Source organism: Strongylocentrotus purpuratus, unplaced genomic scaffold (genome assembly GCF_000002235.5).
Source record: "Strongylocentrotus purpuratus isolate Spur 01 unplaced genomic scaffold, Spur_5.0 spur5_contig_867, whole genome shotgun sequence".
NCBI classification, from domain to species: Eukaryota; Metazoa; Echinodermata; class Echinoidea; order Camarodonta; family Strongylocentrotidae; genus Strongylocentrotus; species Strongylocentrotus purpuratus.
The window spans coordinates 1,515,001-1,542,822 of record NW_022145576.1 but is presented as its reverse complement, the minus strand read 5'-3'; the positions used below and the strand labels follow the sequence as shown (position 1 = coordinate 1,542,822).

At 37.2% G+C, this 27,822-nt stretch overlaps 1 protein-coding gene across 1 annotated transcript in view; it reads right to left on the bottom strand.

The window, feature by feature from the left end:
* LOC115920197 (HEAT repeat-containing protein 6-like) overlaps positions 1-27,822 on the bottom strand; it is a 43,889-nt gene that overhangs the window by 3,657 nt on the left and 12,410 nt on the right. The window contains exons 4-7 of the mRNA XM_030975381.1: positions 20,438-20,514; positions 18,972-19,103; positions 17,030-17,197; positions 14,285-14,441 (exon numbers count right to left, since the gene is read on the bottom strand). Coding sequence (XP_030831241.1) covers positions 14,285-14,441; positions 17,030-17,197; positions 18,972-19,103; positions 20,438-20,514 — 534 coding nt within the window. The remainder of the gene's footprint in view (positions 1-14,284; positions 14,442-17,029; positions 17,198-18,971; positions 19,104-20,437; positions 20,515-27,822) is intronic.

The window sequence follows — 27,822 nt, the reverse complement described above, 5'->3', positions numbered from 1 at the left end:
CACCGACAGGTGGTTATCTCATCTAATCAGCTCTCAATTAACATAAGAAAGAGAGGACCATGGGGGGGGGGGGCCAATGGTCACGAATTAGGCATTGTTTGCTAGAGGGCGCAAGTAGCTATAAGTAGTGCAGTGGGGCTTTAAAGAATGCTGAGAAATGATTTAAAATATCATTTTTATTTGGGGGCACAAATGGGGGGGGGGGCGGTATGGTTCGTCTCCTCCCTTTACTAGATATGCTGCTGATACAGGATCAAAGCATCTTATATGGCAACAATTGAGAGCAAATTTGTAAACACATGCAAACATAAACAGCGAAGGAAATATCACAGTTATAAATCTTCACATGAATGTAACACATGACTGTCAAAAATAGTTGACTACTCACTCTCTCATCGCTCCCAGATCTCCTTTTTTTCCCGCAACTAGATATTTTTTTCTGATAAGATGATATATTGCCAATCAAGAAATGTCGCTATTGATCATTTTGTGCATCATATATCATAATACTCTCTCATATCAAAAAAGAGATTAAATGTCTGCAGTCAAAAGTCATGGTGATTGCCAGATATGATACGGGCACAATATTCTCTCAATTTTTGGAAGATATTATTTTCCATATTTGATAGAAGATGACTGTTAGATAGAAAGTCTTTTTTTTCTGACTTTTTTTTTAATTACAGGATCAAGCTAATAGTCTTTATTTACTGGGTGTGAGCAAACTTTTTTTTAATACAAATTGAAATTAATCCCAAGAAGCCTAACATTCAACGTAAATATTTCCACAAAAAAATAAGGAGTTTTTTTCTCCTCTAAAGACCATTATCAAAATTATAATTTGCAGCTCATTCTTCTTGGTTCACTTTGTTCTTCATTTCTTGACATTTCAACAAATTTCAACTATCAACAATTCAAATCTATTATTACAAGCATGCGACTCATATCAGCATTCTTTTGCAGCAAAATTAGAAGTTAATGAGTCTTTCTGCATAATTATCATGACATTGACATTATTCAGCATGTTTTCATATTGTGTTTTACTTTCTACAGCAATTAAATATTTCATTTGTTTCTCTTTTGATTTAAAAAAAAGAAGATTATGACTAATGTTATAGAGGAGAGTAGAAACTTGGTTGAGTCTTATCTGAAAATCATACCATTTCATCTCATTTGTTTTCGGTGCTGTAATAAGGATGGATGAGGGTAGTAATGAATGAGCAAAGCTGTGAGGGTTAATTTAATGAACCAATATTTATCGAGTGTATCTGAATCTCTGCCGCACAGGAAATTACAGGTCAGACATCACAGTCAGACAGGTCATATTTCTGGGAAAGGGACCACCCTTTCACACTCGAGAACTAAGAGCTATCTTAGGTTGCTCAAAATAGAGTTGATTAAATGAACACATATTTATTTTGTGTATCGATCTGAATCTCTACTATACAGGAAAATAGGATTCAAACATCACAGTAAAAATGGTCACACTTCTTGGAAAGGGACCCCCTTTTACACTTGAGCATTAAGAGCTATCTTAGGTTGCTCAAAATAGACATGATTGAATCTGAATCTGATCTCAATCTCCACCATACAGGATATAATGTTTCAGACAGAATGACCGAAAAAGTCACTCTTTGGCAGAGGAACCCCTTTCACAAATAAATAGAATTGCAATCGCTACAACACTCATAAAATACACACAATCGTTGCATCTGAAATCTACGTCCATATTTACAGGTTTCCAAATGATAACCATCTGCATGCATAGTCGCCTATCTTATACCCTTTTTTTTTTTTAGCAGATCAACCGATAGGACTGTCGAAGACCGCACCTTTGGGGTAAAAGGTGCCTTTCACACTTGAGAATTAATAGCTGTCTGGTAGGCAGGTCAATAATGAACTGACTTAATGAAGCCACAATCTGTATCTGAATCTCTGCTACACAGGATATTGCAGGTCGGACCAGGGAGTTATTAACTCCTTGGTCAGACAGAATGGTCAAACTGGTCACATCTCTGGGAAAGGGACCCCTTTCACACTTGAGAATTAAGAACTGTGTCAGGTTGCTCAATGATTGTCAGACAGAATGGTTGACAGTGGCGGGGGGGGGGGGGGGGGGGGGGGTACAGGGGGCACATGCCCCCCCCCTCCCCGGCCAATAGAAATATGTTAAAATCAGCCCTAAACTGGCCCAAAATGTACTGAAAAAAAAAAAAACAAATATACCAATGGCTAACCTAAAAAGGTGACCTAACCCCCCCCCCTCCCAACGGAGCAAAATGTCAAATCAAAAAATGTTGTGACCCCCCCCCCCCCCAAAAAAAAAAAAAAAAAAAAATCCTCTTTTATGCAAGTTTCCTTGCATAATTTGAATAATAGGACACTGCCAACGTTTAAATTTCACAGATAGGACATACATGACATATTAATAAATCCTGCAAAGTTCTACAGAATTTGATGGTGCCTGCAAATTGGACATAGTATCTTTAAACAGTGCTCTTTTGTGCAATGTCACAACACATCTGCTCAAGGAAGCATTCAATCGGGTGAACTCCCAGAGAGAGTCAGTGCCACGGTGAGGTTCGTAGAGTGACACATTGACACACTAACATAAAAACAAATAAAAGCACATGGACAATGTGATCTGTTTGGAGCCAGAAGGGTGTTAACTCAATAGTTTAACACAGAGTTAAAGCCCTTCTGGCCCTGAACAGATGGTGTCTTGAGTGTGCAAGCAAACCAAGCATACAGGTGGAGGATTCTCCTGGGTCATTCTCATTGAACGTGCTCTTATTAGAAGTGTGAATGGGAACAGTGTGGGAGGGGATTCCTGTTAAATATATTCCAATAGCTTTAAAGGTCTAGCAAAAGTTGTATCATCTTGCAACCTCTTTAACTCTGGCTATTTTGAATTCGATCCTCATAAATACAGAGTTTCAAACAGATTCAGTATCTTAATTCTTCTTTTGAATATGGTACCAATAAATTGTCATAATAGTAAAATAATTAATTTCTTTAAAAGTTTTTCTCTTCCAAAATAATTTTAATATTCGGTTCTTGTAAAGCGTATATCACAATATATAGCGTATATCACATTATATAAAATCTCTATACAAACATGGAAGTCTTTTTATATTCAAAACCAAATAGAAATCTGAATAAATACTCATGCCCAAGAATTTTAGAAATGGTACTCAAATACATTTTTGTCCTGAACATAAACATTCCCACTAAGGAGAATATTTTGCTATTGATAATTTAAGACCTTTATTAATAACTAGCAAAATCAGGTTCATGTTGTTTTTGTTTTCTGAACAAAAAAGAGAAGAAAAAAACCCCAAAGGAAATAATCAAACTGGGAGAATGTGTCGCCTAAATCTGTTACCCTTAAACATTATTTGCAGCTCATTTAATGATATGTCTGAAGTGCTGAGAGAACTGTCGCCAAAAGCATGTTTGTCTTAATCAAACACAAATACATCACGATGTCATTAACAAATATTCAATCAAGAATCAGAGAAAATTAGTTTCCATGTGTGTTTAAGAACAGTAATTGACTCAAAAAGTTAAATGTCACAGAAAATCAATTATTAGTCACAGAGAGATTTAATTAAATTATAAAAATCAATCTTATTTTGCAGCTAAAAAAGATCAATCTTCTCTGGTAAAATAGAAGTAAAAAATGAAAGCTTCTAATGAAGTATTGCATGTCAGGCTTTTCAAAGACATGAACAAGTATCATTTGCAAAATGGAAATTGAACAATTGATTGAGCAGCTTATGGCAAAACAGCACATACAGGAAAAGAGACCAACCATGCATGCACTGTTAGGAAAGAGCTATTCATCTTACATTTGGCATAAAATCTCACTAAAAAGGCCAACATTTAAGACATTCTAGTTCTAAAATACCATTTGAATTTCTTGTACTTTTAGCTATGCAGAGCCACATATACTGTGTGAAGGAGACCATATCATCTAAACATGCATGTATCAAAAAAGCACTTGAAATGAAAAATAAATTGCTTTCAAATGGTGAAAATTCATTCAATCTATTTCAAGTCATATGTTTAACCCTCACTTCCCCCTAATCTACCACACTCCGCTCTCTCCATCGATGCCCATCTTGCCAGCCAGTGTTAAGGAACAGGAGGTGAAAGTCCTCCACGCGTCTCACCGCATCTCACGTTACCTGATGAGATGCTTATCGTAGGAGGACGGGCGCGGAGGAACATGACAGCTGTAGCGTAATTTGCAGGTGATCTCTGCGATTCTCCCGCGAAGCTTATACCCGGGAGTCTTTCTGCTTTCTATGACGGTGATGAAAGAGGGTGTTGACTCTTTTTATTTCATCTCTTCTCCAGTCCCCCCCCCCCCCTCCCTGAAACACGCTGGCGAGAATGCCTTGAGGGAAATCCCCAGACAGGTTACAGGTTAAGATAAAATCCAGACGTACAAGAAGGATAAAAGTCTGAATGAATTCTCTCACCCTAGCGCACAGGAGGAAAGAAATTTTAAAATGTCTTCTTTTTTTTCTAGTCACAGCTTGGTATCATTTATACTCTTCAAACATTTAATGCTAGGTCTGTTGTAACTTCATGTAAAAGTTAAGATCCCTTCATAGGTAAGTTCATATTGATTGATTGAAGAATCAAAAGTAATAATTGATAATACTGATAATTTAAGTGATGAGAAGCATAATTGGTCTCCCTTGTTAGCTAATTAAAGTGAGTCAGTAACATTGTTGGTTGATGAAAAAATTTATTAATTTTTGTATAAAATGTTACTTACTATAGTATTCCTTCTACTGTACTAACCCTCTGACATGCAAAAAATCCTGAAAAAATTCTCAAAACACGAAGATATCTATGTTTGTTTTTTAAGGTGTCAATGTATGACACCCTCTAACAGTGATTAACAGTAAATTCTCCCAACCATTTTTTAATTTTCCCAACCGTTTTTCCATGAAAAAAAGACATAAAACAGGCTATAAAAAGTCTGTCAACACTTAAATGTCTGGAACGGAATGTAGAGACATTTTATTGCTTTGTGACGATTTACATTCACCTAAATGTAATTAAATTGTAATAATATAGTTGGGAGAATTAAGGAATCGATCAGATCAGTTTTTCCCAATTTGTACCATGAATAATGGTCTGTTTTCACTCAAATTTTCAGATTATCTTTAATTGTACATCTAGCATTGAAGTCACTACCTTAGCAACACTATCTCTCATCTGAACAATGTTACCAAGTCCCTTTGAGGGTGATAATCATTTCCCATAGAAAATGCAATTTGTGATAATCGGTTCACTTGGAAAATGCAATTTGTTTTATATTTTAGGACAGCTTTGTTTACAATCCAATGACAATAGAAAGAATTAAAAAAACTGAAGCAGCAAGGTAAACCATTCCCCCCCCCCCAAAAAAAATATATATATATAGTTTTCTTCTTCAAATTTAACACAAATTCATAAATTTGGAACTTTCATACCATTAAATTCTATCTTATCATTAAGGAAAAATGATAAAATAACAATTTTAACCATAACTCATGAACTTGCCTCACAAATCCTATTCGTCTTACATCTGCTTAACTTGATGGTGGTGTAAGGGTTAAGAATATGGAATGACTTATGGACATATGGAAGCTCCGTTCACACATGCCACAAGTACATGTAAGCTATTCGGGTGAAATAAGCGTAGCATTCTTAAAGATAAAGTTGAGTTTGGGTAAAAAAAGAAAAATAAATTCTCACAGAATCAAACAAAATTTACATTGAATGTTCAAGATTACAAATAAATGACATGTGCCAAACAATTTTGGAAGAAAATGTATACTGGCTGAGTAATGAGCATAGAAAGACAAGGAAATCAAGGTAGTACTAGCCCCGACACCATGTGTGTTGTCCCATATATAGCTTTCTATGTGAGTGCTTGTTACTTTACCAAGACTCGGTCAAATTTATTATGATTTTGATGACTCCAGAACCTTGCAGTGCACACCAATACTTACATGCTACATGATCAACTGTTTCTGATCCTTTCCACACATTTTCTTTCACAATTCAATCGCATTACCAGTACTAAAGTTTATCTTTAATATTTCTGTATCTTATAGCACACAGATAAGTGAGTGTGTGCAGAAACTGAGTTCACACTTGCCATTCACTTATAGTTACAAGTATTTAAAAAAAACATTCAAACAAAATAAAAAAACACAGTGCTGCAGGTTACCAAATCATATGTGAACACACCTTACTGCTTATTTCATACTAACTCTCCACTGGTAGAACACAGACATCAAACCACAAGACAGAAATCATATGTGAACACACCTTACTGCTTATTTCATACTAACTCTCCACTGGTAGAACACAGACATCAAACCACAAGATAGAAATCATATGTGAACACACCTTACTGCTTATTTCATACTAACTCTCCACTGGTAGAGCACAGACATCAAACCACAAGACAGAAATCATATGTAAACACACCTTACTGCTTATTTCATACTAACTCTCCACTGGTAGAACACAGACATCAAACCACAAGATAGAAATCATATGTGAACACACCTTACTGCTTATTTCATACTAACTCTCCACTGGTAGAACACAGACATCAAACCACAAGACAGAAATCATATGTGAACACACCTTACTGCTTATTTCATACTAACTCTCCACTGGTAGAACACAGACATCAAACCACAAGATAGAAATCATATGTGAACACACCTTACTGCTTATTTCATACTAACTCTCCACTGGTAGCACGCAGACATCAAACCACAAGATAGAAATCATAAGTGAACACACCTTACTGCTTATTTCATACTAATTCTCCACTGGTAGCACGCAGACATCAAACCACAAGATAGAAATCAGCAGAAGCGTAACGTTAAACAAACGGGATTAACCTCTTTGCAACGTTTCTTACTTTTCAGAGCACCTAATATCACACAGATATCGGTCGACAGTGATTGAAATCTTAAGCATATTACAGTTTTTACAGCTCATATCTGGGGTAATCTGATTCTTTGATTGGATACATTATAATGGAATTTTGATAAATGGGGCAAAAAATAAGTTGTGGTATTTCTTACTGCACACTTATGGTACTGATATTCATTTGTGTTATGTTGCATGGACAGCAGACTACAATTTAACAAATTATACGTCTCTGGAGCAAATATGGTCATCATGAGAGCGTCATCATGGCAAATTCAGTCACAAAAGCTTTTGGCAGATGGATATCTCATTTAAAGAAATGAATGCAGAGTCGTGACTTGAACCCATGGCCTTCACCTCTCCAGTCAAGTTATCAAACCACTGCACCACAGAACCTCTATCTCTTGGTATTACATTATTCTCATGAGTATTACCATGACATTGAGAGTAGATATCTATGTTCTTGATCGAGCATTTTCCCTACGAGTGAGCTTTACTTACGTAAGAGTCCCTCCCACCTACCCCACTCGGCGATACTGACTCGTACACCGGCATCGAAAAGAGGAAGTATTCTTGCGGGCATGGTCATAATTAGGAGATTGGGTGAGGGGTTTCCTAGTTGTTGCCGGGGTAACAAAGGTTCAAAGAGCTTTGACAGCTACCAGGGGCAATTCTTATTGGCATTAGAATGGCAATTATGAAATAGATACATGTAGGAAAGTAAAGGGAAATGAAGTACATGTAGATATCAATTTCTACCAGTTCATTCATGCTACTCTTGGAAGTACAGCCTTCACTTTTTCAAATGAAAGTAAAACAATAATTTGTGGTCTTCATAAATTAGTATAGATTAATTTTGCACTGAAAACAGTCAAAATAATCTTCAGGTTTTTATCTATCTCATCATTAATACAATGTGGCACACTGAAGGTTAAGTATTTGGCATATAGAGAGTTAAGAGTGTTCCTTTAAAATGTGCCAATCAAAACCAACTGCAGGTGCATGTAATACTTCTGAGTCTTTCCAGATAGTCCAGAGGCCTGTCTTCATCAGCTTGAAATTGCCAAAAAACCCGCTATTTTAACTATCCCAATCGCAAATTATCCAGCTAATTTGCGTCCTCATCAGCCCGCAGTTGCAATTAGTGGGATATTTGGTCGAGATAATCATCCCGAGATGCATGTATCTTGGGAAGTTTACAAAATATCCTGCTATTTGTCCGGTGCGTCCTCACCAGCCCCAAGACTCGCACTAAGCGCGAACGCTGAGCAAAATACCTTGAGCTAATTTCTTGAGCTTGAGTTTCGAGTTTCGAGGTCTAGTCTCGAGCTGATGAAGACGTGATTTGTAAGTTCAGGCTTATTTCCCAAATCAGAAATAGCGGGCTATTTGGCAATCTCGAGCTGATGACGACATACCTCATGATGTGGTACAGCATATAGCCTCCGGGATATTGACACAAATGTTCTAGTTCACATCAAACCTCAAGGCACAAAGAATGTTGATTACTTTTTGTTCAAGAGATATTATGCATCTACAAGCTCATCCCTCCCTCTCTCTCTCTCTCTCTGTCTCTCTGTCTCTCCATCTCCCTCTCCCTCCCACTCTCTTGGACATCAGAGGATAAAAATGAACGACTAGACTGTCTGTGATCTGTCTCCTCAGTCCGAGAAATATTATTTATATAGAAAGTTGATGAGTTGTTGTTCCAGAGTTTACTACCATAGTGCAAGCTTTATTCCTCTCTCTTGGGTATATGGAGATAAAAATAAACGACTGTCTATGATCTACCTACTCAGAATAGGAAGAGAGTAGGCGTGTCATTTAAACGATACTAGGAATAGTACAAGCTCTGCCAATGTTTGGGTATCTGACGATAATTAAAAAAACAACTGTCTATGATCTTTCTCCTGTTTACATAGAATTTTGATGAGTGTTGTACAGGGGTTGTTTCACAAAGATCTTAAGTCGAACTTAACAGTAAGTTGGACTTAAAAATTATGAAGGGCCATTTGTAGCCTTAAAATAAAATATATTCATAAGTGAAAATTCAAAAATTTATAGACTTTTTATAAATTTCGCATCAAGAACATGAAATCTCCTTGATACTAGAAAATATGAATGATTTGAATCAACATTTTATGCCTTTTAAAATAACTTTTACAAAATATTTTCATAGATGCCAACGGCTTTCCATAATTTTAAAGTCCAACTTAGAGATACCGTAAGTTCAACTTAGGATCTTTGTGAAACACCCCCCAGGACCTACTAAACATAGTACAAGCTTTTACCCTCTCTTGGGTATCAAGACATAAAACAAACAACCGTCTATGATCTATCTACTAGTAATATGTTTATATGGGAAACAAGCTGATTGATCTAAACATCCAGATACCCTGGACTTCCGCCCTAACCAATCCTTTAATCACTGCATCATGTCAATCTCTTTTGATTATGAAGAGATTAAGGGAAAGTAGTAAACAATAACTATATCAAAGGGAATATGCCCCCTGATTGTGCCCCTTCGAAAGGGCTTAGCCCTTAAAAGGCAATTGAACATTTAATAACCTTGTCCTTCTAAGTTTTTCGCTTCTTCTTCTTCTTTCTTTTTTTTTGGTGCTTGTCAGTAAATTTTGGGATAAAAATTGACCTACAAATTGTTGGATGACCTGTATTATTTCCTCTTTTGCTCACCAGTTTGATAAAGCCCCTTCCCCTTCCATTAAAGAATCAAAGAATCTTGTATTTCTCATTTGGCCTTTGTACATATTGCTTACCGTAGTTACTTAATTTCTTGTAAAGCAAAATAAAAACAGTGACCACCATTGATTTGTCTGATATTCATTATTAGCACAAGAGCTGAGCTCCTAAATTTCAATCATAAAAAAAATACTTGGATAAGGAGGAAGATTTTTCCCTCCTGAAATTTGAAATACCTTGACCTGATTCCGTCATTCACATCTTAATACAGCCCCGACCACCCAGTAGATAGACCCACCCATAATCTTTTGTGTATGTAACTTAGTCATAATTACAGCAAGATGGTTAGTAGCTCGTCAAGAAAGAACACAGAAATACTTTGCCATATGGGGAGTATAGAATAGTAATCTTCTTTAATTAAAGGTACTATTTGATATTTTGACATAGCCATAAAAGAAAAAAAGGTAGATTTGTTCTGGAATACTGTTACTGCTATTTCAAAAGATCCTGAAAGTGATCAGCAATTAATGAGAGAGAAATTACTTCTCATTCTCAGAGCAAAATAATCAATCTTGCAACCTATAAAATCTTGCCTCTTCCATAACTTTATGAAAAACAATAAAACATGTATATTCAAAAGTTGAATTGTATCTGTACGAATATGATGCCATGGTAACAAAGTTAAACAAACATGAAATGAACATGAAAACATAGAAGACAAGATGAATGAAATGTTGCCTACTGGGCAGAATTTCTACAGAAATCCTCAGCACTGGAAAATGCATGCTTGGCCTGGAAATGAATGTTACGTTTTTCAGCCATTCGTAGATCAGCATGCGACTGTAGGCTCAGGGAGTTAAAAAATGTATCTAAAAAAATCATCTGATGCAAGCCAGAATGGCTTTGACTCATATTATTTGACAAGAAACTAAATGCTATTTAGGCTATCAGCAGAAAAAATGGCAATGAAATGTGTATACTATCTATCTAGCTTGGGAGCCGCTGGGGTGACAATGTGATGGACATTTTCGATCTATTTCATCTACCTTTACATATATGTTCTATAGCTTGGGGCCATTTTGGTGACAGCTGAAGAATCTTGAAACATACGTGAAGGATTTCCACAAGTTTCTATCATCAGCTGTTTTGCTTTCTTAATACCCTAAAGACATTCCTGCCCACTGCTTGTGTATCAAGATCCCTTTAACCCTTCAATAACAATAATTCCACATTTTGTTGTTTGGCTAAATAACTCTTGATTCAGAACCCTAAAAAATATACAATATCCAGGAGGAAAAAGAGCAAACATTTCTACACTCATTGCATCCATTTTTTTTGCGTGACCATATTGCGTTTGATGCCAGGAATTTTATAAATGAAAATAAGCTTTAAAATTCTTAAATTGGCAGCAAATTGAGAGGTTCTGAACCATTATTAAAGTAATTGGCAATTTTCTCGACTTTTTGACGAAGTATGTACACATAGATATTGTTCTTATAGACATTATATTTTATTAGAACAAAGTGGCTATAAAAAAATACATAATTGTTGCCAATTTGAAGAACTACATGTGATCAATTCAGCCCTTAAAATAAATCCTGTTCTAAAAGGGTTAATGTTTGAACCATCATTCAACTTTTCTTAACACCCAACAGGGGTATGTCAGGTATTTGGACTGCATTTGAACTTGGAAAACACATCATTAGTGACACAAGAAGATCCTTACAATAACACTTGAGGTGAGAAAACTGAAACACTAAGTCACTTTATAAGTAGGGATTGAATGATGGTTGTTATCAAAGGCTTAGTGTGGGTGATGTTGAATGTAGTCTGGTGTTCTAGCACTGCCACTTGCATTTAAAAAAAAAATGTCTGAAAGTAATTCTGAAACTGTTTATTATGCAGCTATTGGCTTGTTAGGAAGCAAAATGTAAATAGACTCATGAAAATTACTGAAATCGCATACTCTGGAAAATACTTACAAGTATATGAACACATGGGACTATGTATTCAATCACTGGGTGAGATCGGCTCGACTTCCTCATGTTCATTGCTTATTCTTCAAGTATCTAATATTTTCCACCAAATTGATTTGCCAAATGACACCATTTTTATTAGCCCAGAACATTAAGAATTACTTTGAAATATTTTGTAATAATTTATTTTAAGATCACCATCAGACCAAACAGGATATATAACTGGGAAGGACTTGGCACAGCATGGTAGCTTGTTATGTCATTATGATCTCTTGAATGGCACAGGATCATGATTGAGGGCTGGGATTATGACTGTGAAGGTTAGCACTGTTTTGTCATAATAATTGGTTCTTGTATAGCGCTCATATCTGTCAGACTTGACACTCCTGGCGCTCCGCAATTATTACCCCAGCTTTAGTATGGCTGACATTACAGTGCGCTAGCATTTCAAGGAATTGATTCCTGCCAGGTACCCATTTTACAACACCTGGGTCGAGTGTGGCAAATGCAGATTAATGTCTTGCCAAAGGACATTAGTGCCGCGATGGGACTCGAACCGTGAACCTTGTGATCCGCTCGACTATAACGCTTCTACATGTAGGTTATCTAACTTAGATGTTGACTTAGAGGCTTCCTAACCTATTGTATACGGGACTTGGATATGTTGTTATGTTGTTATAATCTCTTGAATGACAGAGGATTATGGATGGTGAGCTGGGATTATTTGCTTTGAAGGGTGACACTGTTCTGTCATGAAGGTTATCTCACTTAGATGTGAACTTAGAAGCTTCTTAACTTATTGGATAAAGGACTCCGATATGATAGCTTGTTATGTCATTATGATCTCTTGAAAGATAGAATATCAAGATTGAAGATGAGCTGGGATAATGGCTTTGGTAAGGCATTAATCCTCATTACCAGGTCTCTCTGAGAGGACCTAAAGCCGTCAGTCCTCTCGTTGTTTACTAACAAGCGTTTATGCTTTCTTATCAGTCAGGTAAAATGACCACCACAACACACTGCACACTGTTCTGTTATGTAGGTTATCTAACTTAGATGTGGACTTAGAGGCTTCTTAACCCATTGTATAAGGGACTTGGATATGTTGGTATGTTGTTATAATCTCTTGAATGACAAAGGATCATGAATGGTGAGCTTGAGTTAGGGCTGTGAAGGGTCACACTGTTCTGTCATGTAAGTTATCTCACTTAGATGTGATCTTAGAGGCTTCTTAACGTATTCAATACTGGACTTAAACATGATAGCTTGTTACGTTGTCGTGATCTACTTTGTATCTATGTTAATAAATGTTCTTACTTATTCTTTAATGTTGCTGTTATGAGTTTATGTTCACAATTTTGTTACTATCATTATTTTGTTTTTTATTTATTATTTTGTTTAACTATTGTTCATTATGACCACCATTATTGGTGATAATGAGTCACCCTGTCTAAATATCAGAAATAAATAATTGAATAAATAAAATAGAGGATTATGGATGATGAGGTGGAATTATTGGCTTTGAAGGTTAACACTGTTCTATTGTGTAGGTTATCTAACTAAGATGTGAACTTAGGGGCTCCTTAACCTATTGGATACAGGATGTATTTGGATACTGTTTTATGCCTATGGGAAAGAAAGAATTCTGTAGTCGATGGGTTAAGTCTTGTCCATACGTGATGTGGTTAACTGCATAAAGGTGTTGTGGTCCAGTGGTTAAGGCTTCGGGCTGTGAACCACAAGGTACGGGGTTCAAATCCCTGCCACAACACTAACATTCCTTGGCAAGACGTTAATCTCCATTTGCCATACTCCACCAAGGTGAGGTATATTGACCACTGCTCAACCACTGAGCCATTGCGCCTCCTTTTCCATGTTTATCTTGGCTCCAAGAAATCCTGCATTACTTCTTGAAACTCAAAATAGATTCATGACTTATGGAAATAAGTACTATGAAACCATTTTCATATCGAGATAAAAATGAAATAAGGCACTATAACATCTCATGACAACTCTTGGTTTGGTTTGATGGTTTGTTTTACCTGACTCATAAGAAAGCATGTGTATGCTTGTAAGTAAGCAACCAGGAGACCAAGGGCTTTAAGTCCTCTCAGAGGGACTTGGTAAAAAGGATTAATATCTTACCAAAGGGCACTAGAGCATTGACTTGCGCTCAAAACCCGGGACCTCCCAGTTACGAGACCACTGCTCTACGACTAAATCATTGCGTCTCCTTTTCTGAGTTGATCTTGGCTCCAAAAAATCCTGCTTTTCTTATTGAAACTCAAAAAAGATTCATGACTTATGGAAATAAGTATCATGAAACCATTTTCATATCAAGATAAAAATGAAAAAGGCGCTATGACATCTCATGACGTTTCTATAAACATGGTGGCACTGGATGAGCAGGGGTGAAAGTGTGCACCAAAAAACAAACCTATACCCCCCCCCCCTCCCTTGAGTAAAAAAAAAAAAGGATTTGGGGGGGGGGGGTGGCATCTATCAACATTCACCATCTCTTGAGTAAGATAATTGGAGGAAAAATAGGAGAAATAGGAAAAATACATGTTGGAAAAAACAAGGGAAAAAAGGGGAAAAATAAGAAAATCAGGAAAAAAATAAATTGGGTAATTATCAGGACTGATGAGTTCACTTACCATGCGGCTTCTGTCCAGCGGAGGCTGTACTGCTCGTGGATGAAAACTTCTGGATGTTGGACTGCATCATGTCCACGTTGCCTTGCATGATGGGATTAAGGTCGGAAAGGTCATCTCCGTCAACCAGCAGGGCAAGGTGGATTATGGTTTGACATAACTGTGGCGAAAAAATAGAATCACGACAAAAAAAATTCATGAATAAAGATACGGTAGTTGATACAAACGTATTGATTCATGTCGAGGGGTCAGTGACACAAAGACGTAACTCCATTTTGGCCATTATGAAAAAAAGGGGTTTAAAGATAGAGGTCCACTTGGGCCTTATGAAGTTAAGTCTATGAGGCTGCTCACACCGCAATGAGATAGCGCGGTCTATCGTAGCACCACCTTTTTTCTAGCGCGCGCTAGACCACGCTATCTCTGCCGGTGTGAACCCGAGCTACGATAGCACGCCGGAAGTCATCGTCCTACACTCGGGGAATTTTATACTCGTATTTTGGTGCGATCTGAATCTGAATCGGTACAACTCAACACTCCTAGTTCGTAATAGCACGCAAAATCTTTGACCGCTCTGACCTCATGACGTCACCCGTCATGGCAACAGGACCTCTCAAAAAAGGGGGTGCTACGATAGTTCTCACTGCGGTGTGAATCCGGCGAATGCCAATGGGCGGACCGTGGGTCGCGCTACAATAGCGCGATCCATGGTCCGCCCACGGTCCCCCCTTGCGGTGTGAACACGCCCTATGTTTCACGAGTCTTTGACTTGAATGTGGCATTGGGTGGAGTTAAGTCTTTGTGTTTCCTGGAAAGCCCACATTTTTCTAAACAACTTTGATATCAAATACTCATTTTGGCAAAATGTGGAGTTATGTCTTTGCGTCACTGAACCCTCGATGTACTGCTTTGTTTTTGTTATTCATGGTTATAAATAACCTAAAGACTTGCCCTGGCATTTAACGCCGAGACTTAAAGGGATATGGTCGACAATAGACAGGTTTACTAACATATTCCAATTTTATGCATACTGTTTGAAAAAAGGTTGTTTGTGACAACCCAAAAGCTTGCCCGAGACTTGTCTGACATAGCAACAAGTTTTGTATGCAGACTGGATTCCAGGTATTGTAGTTCATTCATTAATAACAGATTAATGAAATACCCTGGGTCCCCAGGAAAAAGGCATCCATACCTTTGGATATGGTAGTAATCCAGTCTATTTTCCATGCGCAATATCATAAGTCCCTAATACCAGACTTATTGGAAATACCATTTATGGGTGTACAAAGTCTTCCAAACAGCGAATTAGATGTCCCACCAATATACACCCCCAGTCACTCTTAGGGCCTTCTGGTGAGGGGATATTTATGATGATGAGCTTTGTTTATGGGGCAATTGATTGAAAGTGCAGAGCATTACATAAGACCTGGGCCCTGTTCCATAAAAAACTTGTTATCAATAACAAATGCAAATTTTGTTAATGACAAAGTTGCTCTCAGCCAACCTAATGCTACAATTTCAGTAGCTTATAACAGTTATTGTAAACCTTTTAGTGAAAAAACAAACTTGATTAAACAGGGTCCTAATGTTAAAAATAAGGACGACTCCCGAAGATTGCTAGCTTCTATTATCAGATGAATACCCGAATGGTATCAAGTTCCCCATGAGAACCCATGCTTACATGTATGTGTCTTTAATCTTTCTACCGCATAATACAAATTTTCAATTACAATGCAAATTGTCAGAAGCTATGGCGCTCGCTTAACTGACCTTTCATCAAGAATTTACCTAGACAGGAAAAATCATTGCAATGACGCAAGTTCAAAGTGATTATCTTCCCCACAATATCTTGCTCAAGTTTTTAATCTAGCTTCTGGAAGAACATGTCAGTCATCTTTTAGAGTTGCCATATTCCAGTCAGGGTGCAATTTCCAAAATCCAAAGTCCTACTTTTAATTCTTTACACCAGGTCTTGGCTTAACTTGGAAGATAAATTTAGCAGTCACTGTCGATTATGAAGGTGATCTTTCTGTATATATGACAACAAGGATTATGATCTATCATTTATAAGAATGCAGCCCTAATCCTTTTCATGATGCCAGCTGAAAATACCATCCAAGTATCAGTGTGTTGGACAGGTTATCTTATCTTTGCTCAAGCAAGAATTACTCCAGGATTTGTTTCACCAATTATAGAGGGTCAAGTTTGGGATTAGGATTGCAATTTGCCTGTAGGTTAGGTTTAAGGTTAGTGTTAGTGTTAGAGTTAATGTAATGTTCAGGTAAGGTCTAGAGTGGCCACTTTTTCTTTATCCCTTGGGTGGCTTCAATAGACAGGCACCTAACCCTCACCCTGATCCTAAACCTGATCCTAAACCTAAACCTAAACCCCAACTGCAACAATAACCCTAACTTTATGTTAAGTGGAAAACACTCTGTCCCTTGGATAGGACATTACATGGAGGCCCCATGTAGAGGAGAGTCCCCACCTTTGCACATTAGGAACCCACTGCACTATTCGTATACCGGTAAGTGTAGGGGGGAACCCTGGTCTACTGGTCCACCTGCAGACCCCACTATACCAGTATACCCAGATGGACCTTGTGGAAGATTAGCCCTGTGCTAAACAAGTTATCCAATAAATTCTACTACTACTACTACTATTCTTTTGACAAGATAAAGCCTGGAGCAATTGTCGTCGGAGCAAATGTCAGGTCATCATTTCATCCTTTCGAGTCCCTATACTGACCTGATCTCGAAGTGTATCTCTGTACTTCAGCTCAGATATCTCTGACACCTGACCGATGACCGCAGTGGCTTGGACCAGACAGGACCACACCCTGGTGAACTGATCGATGGAACCGTAATCAAGTCTCTTGGATGGGATGGAGAGCGCTAGGGCACCATTGATCCGCACCTGTAAGGGTGGATAAAAGGATAAAGAGTAAATTATGAAGGAAAATTCAAAACATTGTTAAAGGTAAAGACCAGTTTTGGAAACGCCCCCTCTCAAAAAATGAAATGGAAGCTCCTTTCGCAAAACTTCTGCTGAACTTTGGAACAGATTACCTTTAAATCTAAAAAACTGTCAAACCTTTAACCTATTCAAAACTAGTCTCAAGACACATTTATTCAAAATTGTGTTCAACGATTAATTAACTCTGTTCACTTTGACTTGTATTCCATATGTATTGTAATTTGTATGTTTATTTGCATTTTTAATTTTGTATAAGATGTAACTATATATCAGTCTATTTTGTGTGTATAGCGCTTAGAGACTTTGGTGGTAAGCGCTTTTATAAGTAACGTTTTTATTATTATTATTATTATCACTAATCATGTGAAAAAAATATGTTTGGACTAATACGTGATGATACAAATTTTGCCAGGGAACCGCCTACTAATTGATATATTTGGTAATTATTATATCTATCCGGACTGGATAGATATAGGGTAGTCCCATATACATCTTACTGTGTACAGTGCTCGTAACTTTACCAGGACTGGGCCAAATTTCTTATCATTCAGATGATTCCAGAACCTTGCAGTACACACCAATACTTATATCCTAGATGATCAACCTTTTCTGATCGATTCCACAACGTTTCTTTCACAATACAATCGCATGACCATAACTGGCCTTTACCTTTAACAAATATTGAAACAACTTTGATTATGGGGCCTTTCAACTAATGACAATATATTCTAAACATGCAGATTTGTAAAGACCAAGGTAATAATTCACTGTACAATATTTTGATGGGTTTCACTGTTGTTGAAAATGTGTGAAATTGGACATGTGTTAAAAATAAACAGTATTTTTATTGCTCCACTTTAGTAACATTCAAATTTCATATCATCATAGGAATCATTCCCATATCAAGCCATTCTAGAAGTGTTTTATCAACAATTTGGAATGGAATTCAGAAGGGATCTACATATATATTGTAGAGTAAAACTGGGTAACTATGCCTCAGATTCTTCAAATCCTCAAATCCTGGATTTAGCTCATGCTGCAATCATAATTATAAACATTTAGGTCATACTTGAATCTCATTACTTTTACAAGCTAATTGCCTGTCTGATTATCAAGAAATCTATGATTGGAATTACAAATGTCAGAATTTGTTTTCCTAACAGTTTTTATTACACTACAGTCTATTGGAAAATGAATATGGTAAAACCAGTCACTGAAAGATTTTGAGGAACTTCATGATCATCTTGAAGCACATTTTTTTGTTAGGGCTTCAATATTACACCATATCACAGACACTGATAACACGTAGGGCCATGCATCTCAGATTTAACATTGTTAGACGATCCCTTTAAAGGATCACACTCACTAACTGTCTTACTGCAGGATACAGCAGAAGAAACAAAATCACAAAATTTGTAAATATGTCTTTTTTCATATTTTGAACTTGTACTATGAGCCAGTCTCATGAATCTTTTAAAGCCTGTCTGTACTAGTTTGGCCAGGGGGTTTCGACCTCCCTGCAAGGTCACTGACAGGTGGTTATCTCATCAAATCAGCTCTCAATTAACACAAGAAAAGGGGATCATGGGGGACCAACAGGCACTGATTAGGCATTGTATGCTACAGGTGTGTATATAGGGGTGCAAGTACATGTAGCTATAAGTAGAGCAGTGGGGCTTTAAAGTCTACTGGAAACCCTTTTTGACCGTCTTACCTTGAAGTTCTTGCACTCTGTGATGACCTTAATGAGTGACCTATAGACCTCTGACCCCCACGGTGCCGTCCCAAGGCCAAGGTTAGGGTTCCGGAACATGTTCCCTAGAGCATAGCATGCATTCCATCGCACCTACGGTTACACAAGAACAGACAGAATACAAATAAGAATAAAGCAGTCAAACCTGTCTATAGCGACCGCCCAAGGGAAACACAAAAAGTGATCTTTGTAGACAGGTGGTCTTTGTCAGCAGGTTCCTTTAGTATATGTTTCAATGAGAAACCATTTTCAAGGGAAACAAAAATGGTCTTTGTGGACAGGTGGTCACTAAAGCAGGTTTGACGGTAGCTCATGAAACCAAAAGTAACAAGATAGATCGTCTGACAATCGCTCTGAGAATTATCTAGACAAACTTTTTTTTCTGTCTTGTGGGCTGTCAGTCTACTGGGATGAAAAACGAAACCATAACCACAATCACAAAATTAAAGATATATTCCTTAGCTGTCTACATGGAAATAGTAGTTATTTCAAACACAAGTAGGGGGAAATCCCTGTGTAGACTACAGGGACTCGTACACGTGTACATCCAGGGGTGTTTCACAAAGATCCTTAGTCAAACAGAACTCTAAGTTGGACTTAAACATTATGGAGAGCCATATGTAGCCTTAAAATAAAATATACCGGTATACAAAAGCAAAATTTCAAGTATTTTAGACTTTTCAAAAATTCAACATCAAGAACATGACATTTCCTTGATAATAGAAAATCTGAATGATTTGAATCAACATTTTATGCCTTAGGGTTAAATATTTTCAAAGATGCTGACGACTTTCCATAACTGTTAAGTCCAACTTAGAGATAAGTCCAACTTAGGATCTTTGTGAAACACCCCCCCCCCCCCCCAAGTCATTTGTTCCAGGCAGGGAAACCCAAGCGTTTTTTGATCATGTTCCCATCCAAGGCAAAGGTGATGCCAAATGAATAATGTTCATAATAACTGTCTTCCTGAATATCGTCAGAAATTTGAGTACATTGAGACTCATCTTTTATTCAAGATCTGTCTCAGGAAATAAAAACTAAAATTTTTTTTTTTTTCAATGATACGTTGCTTTTCACAAAATCAACAGGGATTGGCAAGAATGATTACTTTAAAACTGATATCCACACAATGCCACCGAGCTTGCAAATACGTATCATATTTTTTGGTCATCGTTATTGTTTTTGTTGTAATTCTATCATTTTTAATATCCGTAATATTGCATTCAATATTCAAATTAAGGATGCATTTAAGCCTCCTCCCCTCATCTCCTCATAAACTTTCACATTCATGTGTTGTTTATCTGGTTGTTACCCTCACACATGTATCTATCTTCAAACCCATATTTTATAAGAAATTATTTATGATCTCATTATCATTTACAAAATAATTATTTAAAAATTGAATTAAAATGAAATATTTTGATCACCTTGACAGCACCTCCATTGATGTTCTTGAGCAGAGCCATCACAGCTTTCTCTATGAGAGTCTGAAAACTGGATTTAGCTAAAGAATAAAATTGTAAAAGAGAAAGAAAAAGAGAAGAGGGAGAAAGGGAGAAAGGGTGAAAGGGAGAAAGGGAGAAAGGGAGATAGGGAGAAAGGGAGGGAGGAAGGGAGGGAGAGAGGAAGGAAGGGAGAGAGGAAGGGAGGGAGAGAGGAAGGGAGGGAGAGGGGGAGCGAGTGAGAGAGAGAGAGAGAGAGAGAGAGAGAGAGAGAGAGAGAGAGAGAAGAGAAAGAAAGAGGAGAGAGACAGGGAGAGGGGGGTATAAAAGGATGAAAACAGCAAGGAGAGAGAGAGAGGGGAGAGGATGGGATAAGAGAGAAAGAGAGATAGAGAAAGGGAGGAAGAGGGAGAGGGAGAAAAGAATAATATCAAATTTACATCCAGAATTATCACATTTGTATCATGGTCACTGGCATTTTCAGAGAAAAATTTGATAATAGTATACAAATATACACTGCCTTGAGAGGTTCTGGTTAAAACTATGCGCAAGAGGTGACTCCAATAGTACTATTTGCTGAGGGGCGCAGCCCCGAAGCAAATGGTACTTTTGGAGTCACCGAGGCCCATAGTTTAACCAGTACCTCGAATAGAAGGCATGGTATATTTGTTTTATATCCTGCATCAAAAATTTATTTGAAAAAAAAAAATTAAAAAAAAAACATTTTTGGGAAAAAAAATGTCAATTTTTATCTAAAAAGATTTAAAATATTTTGTTTTCATTAAATTAAGATTTGAAAAAAAAAATTGATTCAATTCAAAAAAAAAAATTCACATTTTTTTTTCAACTCCCAAATAGTAAACCAAAATAGTACTCTCATATAGTACTTTCTAAAAATAGCTCAAATATTTTTGGTCATGTGACGAGCTCTCAACCAATCAGAAGCCAACAAATTTTTGATGCAGGATATAATTACTACTATACGGTGGGATCAACTAGAAAAGATACTAATCAAGAGAAAAGAAACCATACATACATAGTAACATTACTCTAACATGAGACAGATCTATAAGCAGAACCTGAGCAAAAGGTTAAAAAGAGACAGAGAAACAGGGAGAAAGAGACAGAGAAACAGGGAGAAAGAGACAGAGGAACAGGGAAAAAAAAAACTAGACGAGGCTACACAAGAGAAAGTGAGACGGAGCACCGGAAAACAAAGGTCTGACAGTTATCCTTCCTGGATTACGGCACATATTAACCACGAGCGACACCTCGCACTAATAAAAGATTCAAACATCCAGCACATCCATGTCAATATTCAAAAAGGAAAGCAACTCCAAAAGAAATAGGACAAACCAATTCGACACCTGCTTAATATGCATAGGTTTGCATCCCGTTGACTTACAAACTCATCCCGTTTAATATCAGGTATAGTCCGTACATCCTCTTGGTGTATGATGAAAAGTAATCTTGTTAGGAATAAACAAGGGTGTAAGGGATGAACAATCAAAAGGGCAAAAGTTGCAACCATCAGAGCGCTCATCCCTTTAAAGGTAAAGACTAGTTATGGTCATGCGATTGCATTGTGAAAGAAACGTTGTGGAATCGATCAGAAAAGGTTGATCATCTAGCATCTAGCATCTGCAAGGTTCTGGAATCATCAAAATGATAAGAAATTTGGCCCATTCTTCGTAAAGTTACAAGCACTATACACAGAAAGATGTATATGGGACTACCCTATATCTCTCACAGACCATGAGAGAAACAAATTTACCAAATATATGAATTAGTGGGCGGTTTCCCGGCAAATTTTTTATCATCATGTATTAGTCAAAACATATTCTTTCACATGATTGGTAATGAGAGCTTCCATTTCATTTTTTGAAATTGGGGCGTTTCCAATACTGGTCTTTACCTTTAATAACAAGGAATATGTACGAAACCAGAACGAATAGAGATGGAGAATCGTACGTGTGGTGGACTTGTTTATTCCAAAGTGACATTATACAGGCTCAAAATTGCAGATCCTTGTTTTTGACATTTGAGGCATCACCATATCATATTCTAAAACCTGAAATTAAGACTTTGTTTTTCACTTGGAAATGTTTAGAGATGAATTTAGACGCTGCACGTTTTACTACACCCTCTGGGTTCGTTCATACATGCCATAGTGTACGGTGGTGGTTTAACACGGGAACTTTTTAAACCGTATCTTATAACATATGGTCAAGTGAGTACGCGTAGGACTAATTGTTGAGTGCAGCAACTATTTTCATCCCCACTTGCCATTTATTTAGTACACAAAAAAAAAAATCAAGTGCTGTAAACCGCGGCTAATAAGAATGAGCTTTAAGCCTGTCTGCACTAGTTTGGCAAGGAGGGATTAAAAATCCCTGTATGGTCACAGACAGGTGGTTATCTCATCAAATCAGCTCTCAATTAACATAAGTAAAAGGGGATCATGGGGGACCAACGGGTGCCGCTTTGCCATTGATTGCTATATAGAGGGCGCAAGTAGCTACAAGTAGTGCAGTCCCGCTTTAAAAAGGGTAGAATTGACTAGAGAGTACATTTGATGATGCAGCTCTACGCCAACACTAGAGCGCGGAAGTTATCGGTAGCTGTGAAGTCAACTTCATACAGGTCTTGATTCTTGATGTGAAATCATCGCATTAAATACGAAGCATCCCCTGAGGACGGTTGATACATCACCATGGGTCTCGGTAGCTTACTAAGATAATTTTTCATATCCAGAAACACTTTATTACTATTATCACACGATTTACATCTAATCTTGATGTCTCCTATTACCTATTAGGGAAGAGAGATGAAATCAAATTTGTCTTTCCCTGTGGGGTATTTCCATGATTTCATTTGAGTGCAATCTTCCAATAAGTGAGCACTTGTCACCGACGACGACGATGAAAAGCTAAGAAACCTCATCCAGCCTTTCCTTCTAATCTTTGACCCAAATCTGGTGAGGTGAGAAAGACGTCAGCTCCGAAGTTATCATCACAGGTCGGTTCTTCCTCACGGAGAAATCAATAAGAGGGTCTGTTCACACAACAGACAAATGTGTGTACCGTTTGATTTTCAACATTTTGTTCATTCTTGCTCACTCTAATGAAGACAAGGTGAAAAGCTTCAGCATGTCATTATTTATAGCTATTCTCCAATTTTGGAATGACAGTTATCTACATGTATGTTCCAAAATGTTGAACAAGAAACATACAACGACTGTGAAGCAAAAGCATTGTCCACACTGAATATGAGAATTCATAAGAAGTAATACATTAAAGCCTGTCTGCACTAGTTTGGCCAGCAGGGATTAGACCTCCCTGCAAGGTCACTGACAGGTGGTTATCTCATCAAATACCTCTCAATTAGCATAAGAAAAAGGGGATCATAAGGGACCAACGGGTATTGATTAGGCATTGTTTGCTTTATTGAGGGCGCAAGTAGCTACAAGTAGTACAGTCCCGCTATAATGAGGAACAAGCACAATAATGTTTAATCCCCATTTAAACATTAAAACACGAGTGGCATGGTGAGTCGACCCAACATGCTATTAGAGTATCCACAACTCAGTGATCTTGTGTTATCCCATGTTCATAAATGTAATCAATTAATAACTGTAGTTTCTTGTTTAGTGGCACAGCTACAGGGGGCACAGGGGGACACATCCCCCCCTCCTTCATGGTTGAAAAATGTTTTAAAAGAAAGAAGAAAAAAAAGGAAAAAAGAGGAAAAAAGAGGAAAGGGGAGAGGAGAAAGGTCACATGAAAGTAAACTGCTGTGACCCCCTCCAACACCCCTTAATTAGTGACCTTATTCATTTGCATTTGCATCTATCAAGTAAAACCTTTTGCAGCCACTCTATGATGCTAGTGCCTCCTCCCCCCTCCCCCATGTCTGGACCCAGGTTAAATGTATATGATAGCTGAAAATATTCACACTTTTGGATATTTGTATGATACATATAATGGGGGGTGGGGGTGGGATAAGTCATATATTTTCCACTACCCTCACTCATTCAACATCTTCATAAGATAACCTTATTATCTTATAGAATTCTACATTGACATTCTACGTTTACAAAGCAGTACCAAATCAGTGATCACCTAGTTTTCACAAATGAGTGGGCTCTGTAACACAAGGCTTACCAAGTGCTTTGTGTTACAGGCTAGGTCGAAATTATGCTTGAAAGGTGTTGTGGAGATTTAATTAAGTACAGCATAATTTAACATTAGTGGGACAATGAATAAAAAAGAAAAATCAACTCAAAGGGTGGTATAACATTCAATTGCTTTTCACTTTAAACTGCCTAATGTGTGTGTTTTTCCTTCCTAACAAGTTGTATTCAACCTATAGATATGCAAAATCTGATCCCAAAGAGACTGAAAAATGAAAAATAAAGTTACATAAGGCCTTAACTTTTAATGCCTCGTTTGGGCAGAAATTAGGTGTAAAATATTTTCACTGGGAACCAACCATACACGTGCTTCTCTTTCAGAGAGCAAAACAACAGCTGTCCATAGTTCAAAAATATAAAACAATATCAAAATTCTTTGTCAATATCTTTTTAAACAATGGCACAGTACAGGTTAAGGTATCGTCCTCCATTTCTCAAAATTCTGCATCGAAATGTGGAGTGACTATTAAGGAGAGGATGGTTATTTTGCTTTGCAATGAAAACAGATATGCTCCAGTAACGGGCATCTTAAACCCATGGATGTAGAAACCTCATGAAAATTATCCCAGATTCCAAAACTACATGCGTTCAAATAAGAATAAACAGGTGGAGAAGTATTGATCTATCTTACAAACCTTAGGCGATCAAAGCAAGTAGTTTTTGTTTTTCCCCTCTTCCTCTTTCCCTCTCTTACTCTCTATCCATCCCTCTCTCCCCCTCTCTCTCTCTCTCTCTCTCTCTCTCCCTCCCTCTTGTTACCGGTACTCTATTTGTTACACTGTATCTTACAGGATACCTCAAGCTCCATTCATACACATGTATGACCTTACAGCAGGCCTTCTCAACTGGCGGCGCGTGCCCCACTTGTGGCGCTTGCGGTCAGTCGGAGTGGCCGCGACCGTTGAAAGAAAAAAAAAATATATATATATATACAGTATATATTAATAAAAATTGTATTTAGAATTAAAAACTCAGCAAAATCAAAAAGACCCAAAATGTCTGCTTAACAAACAGGAAAAAAGGGTAATTTAACCTTTTGTACTATTTTATACGACTCTTAACTGACCTGAGCTCTAAACAACAAAAAGCTTACGATGTGCTACCAAATATAACATTGCCAATCTCTGGAAACATCTTGTATTGTTTCTGTTTGTTTGATTTTCACTTAATTTGGACAATTCCCGTGTTTATTGCACCAAAATCACTACCGGTACATATGAATTTATCTCCAGTGTGAATGTATACCCAGGAATTGTACGAAATTATGATTGCTATATTTCAGAATAAAAATGTGTTAAAATGCCACATCTGGGCCTTTAGAAAGCCCTGAAATACATCAGCTTCAGGGGGCTCCTCCCCCTGCACCCCGCCCGTTGTCGGCTCGGTTGCTACGCTCCCTCGCAGCAAAATCAAACATACAGGTTGGCACTTCAACTAAAAATTCATTTCGTTTTGGCACTTCTAATAAACCAATTGAGAAGGCCTGCCTTACAGTCTATAAACATGATACTCTTTACACTTCTGTATCTATTAAACACAGCCCCTGTGGGCCTTTGTTGTACACAGTCACTTGTTTATCACCCTCGAAATTGTTCTTTCTATTTTCCTTAGAAATTCAATACAATCCATTCCATGGACAGCAAAGCCTGCTAAGATGTACAGTACATCTGTCTTTCATTTAATCCTATAATGAAATGCGTTTGCTTTGCAGTATTTTTTTTCATGAGGTTCAGCATGTCGAATGTGAACAAGGCTCAGAAGGAAGGCTTTTTTTTTCATACAGCTAAGAAACCTGCAAACCATGGTCATATGTTTGACTATAAATTCAAAACTCGGTCAAATACATGTGTAGGCAGGTGGATAATATTAAGTGTCTGGCAAAAAGTGTGTCAGCGAGACGCAAACAAGGAAAAAAAATCATTCTTTACACACTGTAGACAAAAGAATACATGTACATTGGCAAGTACATGTATTCATAAAAATGGACCAAGGTATATCCAGCATTTACTCTTTTCAAACAACAAAAAAAGTCCTACTCACAAGCCTTGTCTTGCTGAGGGTATCCATTATTCGTGACTAATACTGACTGGAATATTATTAAATGAATAATAAATGTGTATGCCATGATCAACGTTTAAAAGCATGCTTTTGACCCAAAATGAATGGGACGCTGATTCATGGAGGACATTTCAAGGAGCTCATTCCTTACAGCTTATTCTAGTTTAACTCTGTTCAAATAAATAAACAAAATGAATACTTTCACAAATGATATACAATTATATAGTTTAATCAAAATGTAATCAAAATGTAATTTTTTTTCTTTCTTTGGTTCTGTTGTGTTTTTTCCATTGTAGAATGATTTTTTTTTTTTTTTTTTTTTTTTTTTTTTGGGGGGGGGGGGGGGGAGGTAAAAAGGGGGACACTTCATAAATAAATGAAATACTTGATCCACTTTGTCCGGGTTTGAACCAAGACTAAAGTTAGTACAGAATTAAGAATTCAAGTATACAAGTAGGCATTTCATAAACCTCCAAGTTTTGAATGAATGTGAGTGTGTATCAGACAAATGTAGTATTAAATTCAGGTATTGATTACCTATCTAAATATGCTGTGGAGCGATAGAAGTAATTCATTAACAATTTCCTGTTTGTCTGGGATCAATAAAGTAAACGTATTGATCAATAACTGCTTTTCCAATGACTCCAGTAGCCATATAAGCAATTTAAGGATTTAAAGCGTATTTAACCCTGCCCATGCTGTGGGCACTGTGAGTGTTGAACAATATGTTTTAAATAAGAAGGTCAGAGTTTTCCTTCTTGAAATTTATATCGGTGGAAGGTATTCTAAGCCAGGGTCATCCATGAAACACAGAATTGTTCAAAGTAATTTTCGGACACTTGTCCAAATAGCTTGGTAGTTGTAACAGTAGGGGTTAATAATCTTATTTGTTGGACATTGAAATAAGGATTAGAGATATTTTTCATTTTTATAACACTTTTTAAATGGAGACAAGCTAGATAAAAACATGCTTTTGTTGATTATACCACTTAATTTATCATCAGTTTCATGTTCAGCACCTTCACTATAATCGGTATCATCATTTTATCATCAACACAATTATTATCATCATCATCATCATCATCATCATCATCATCGTCATCGTCGTCGTCGTCGTCGT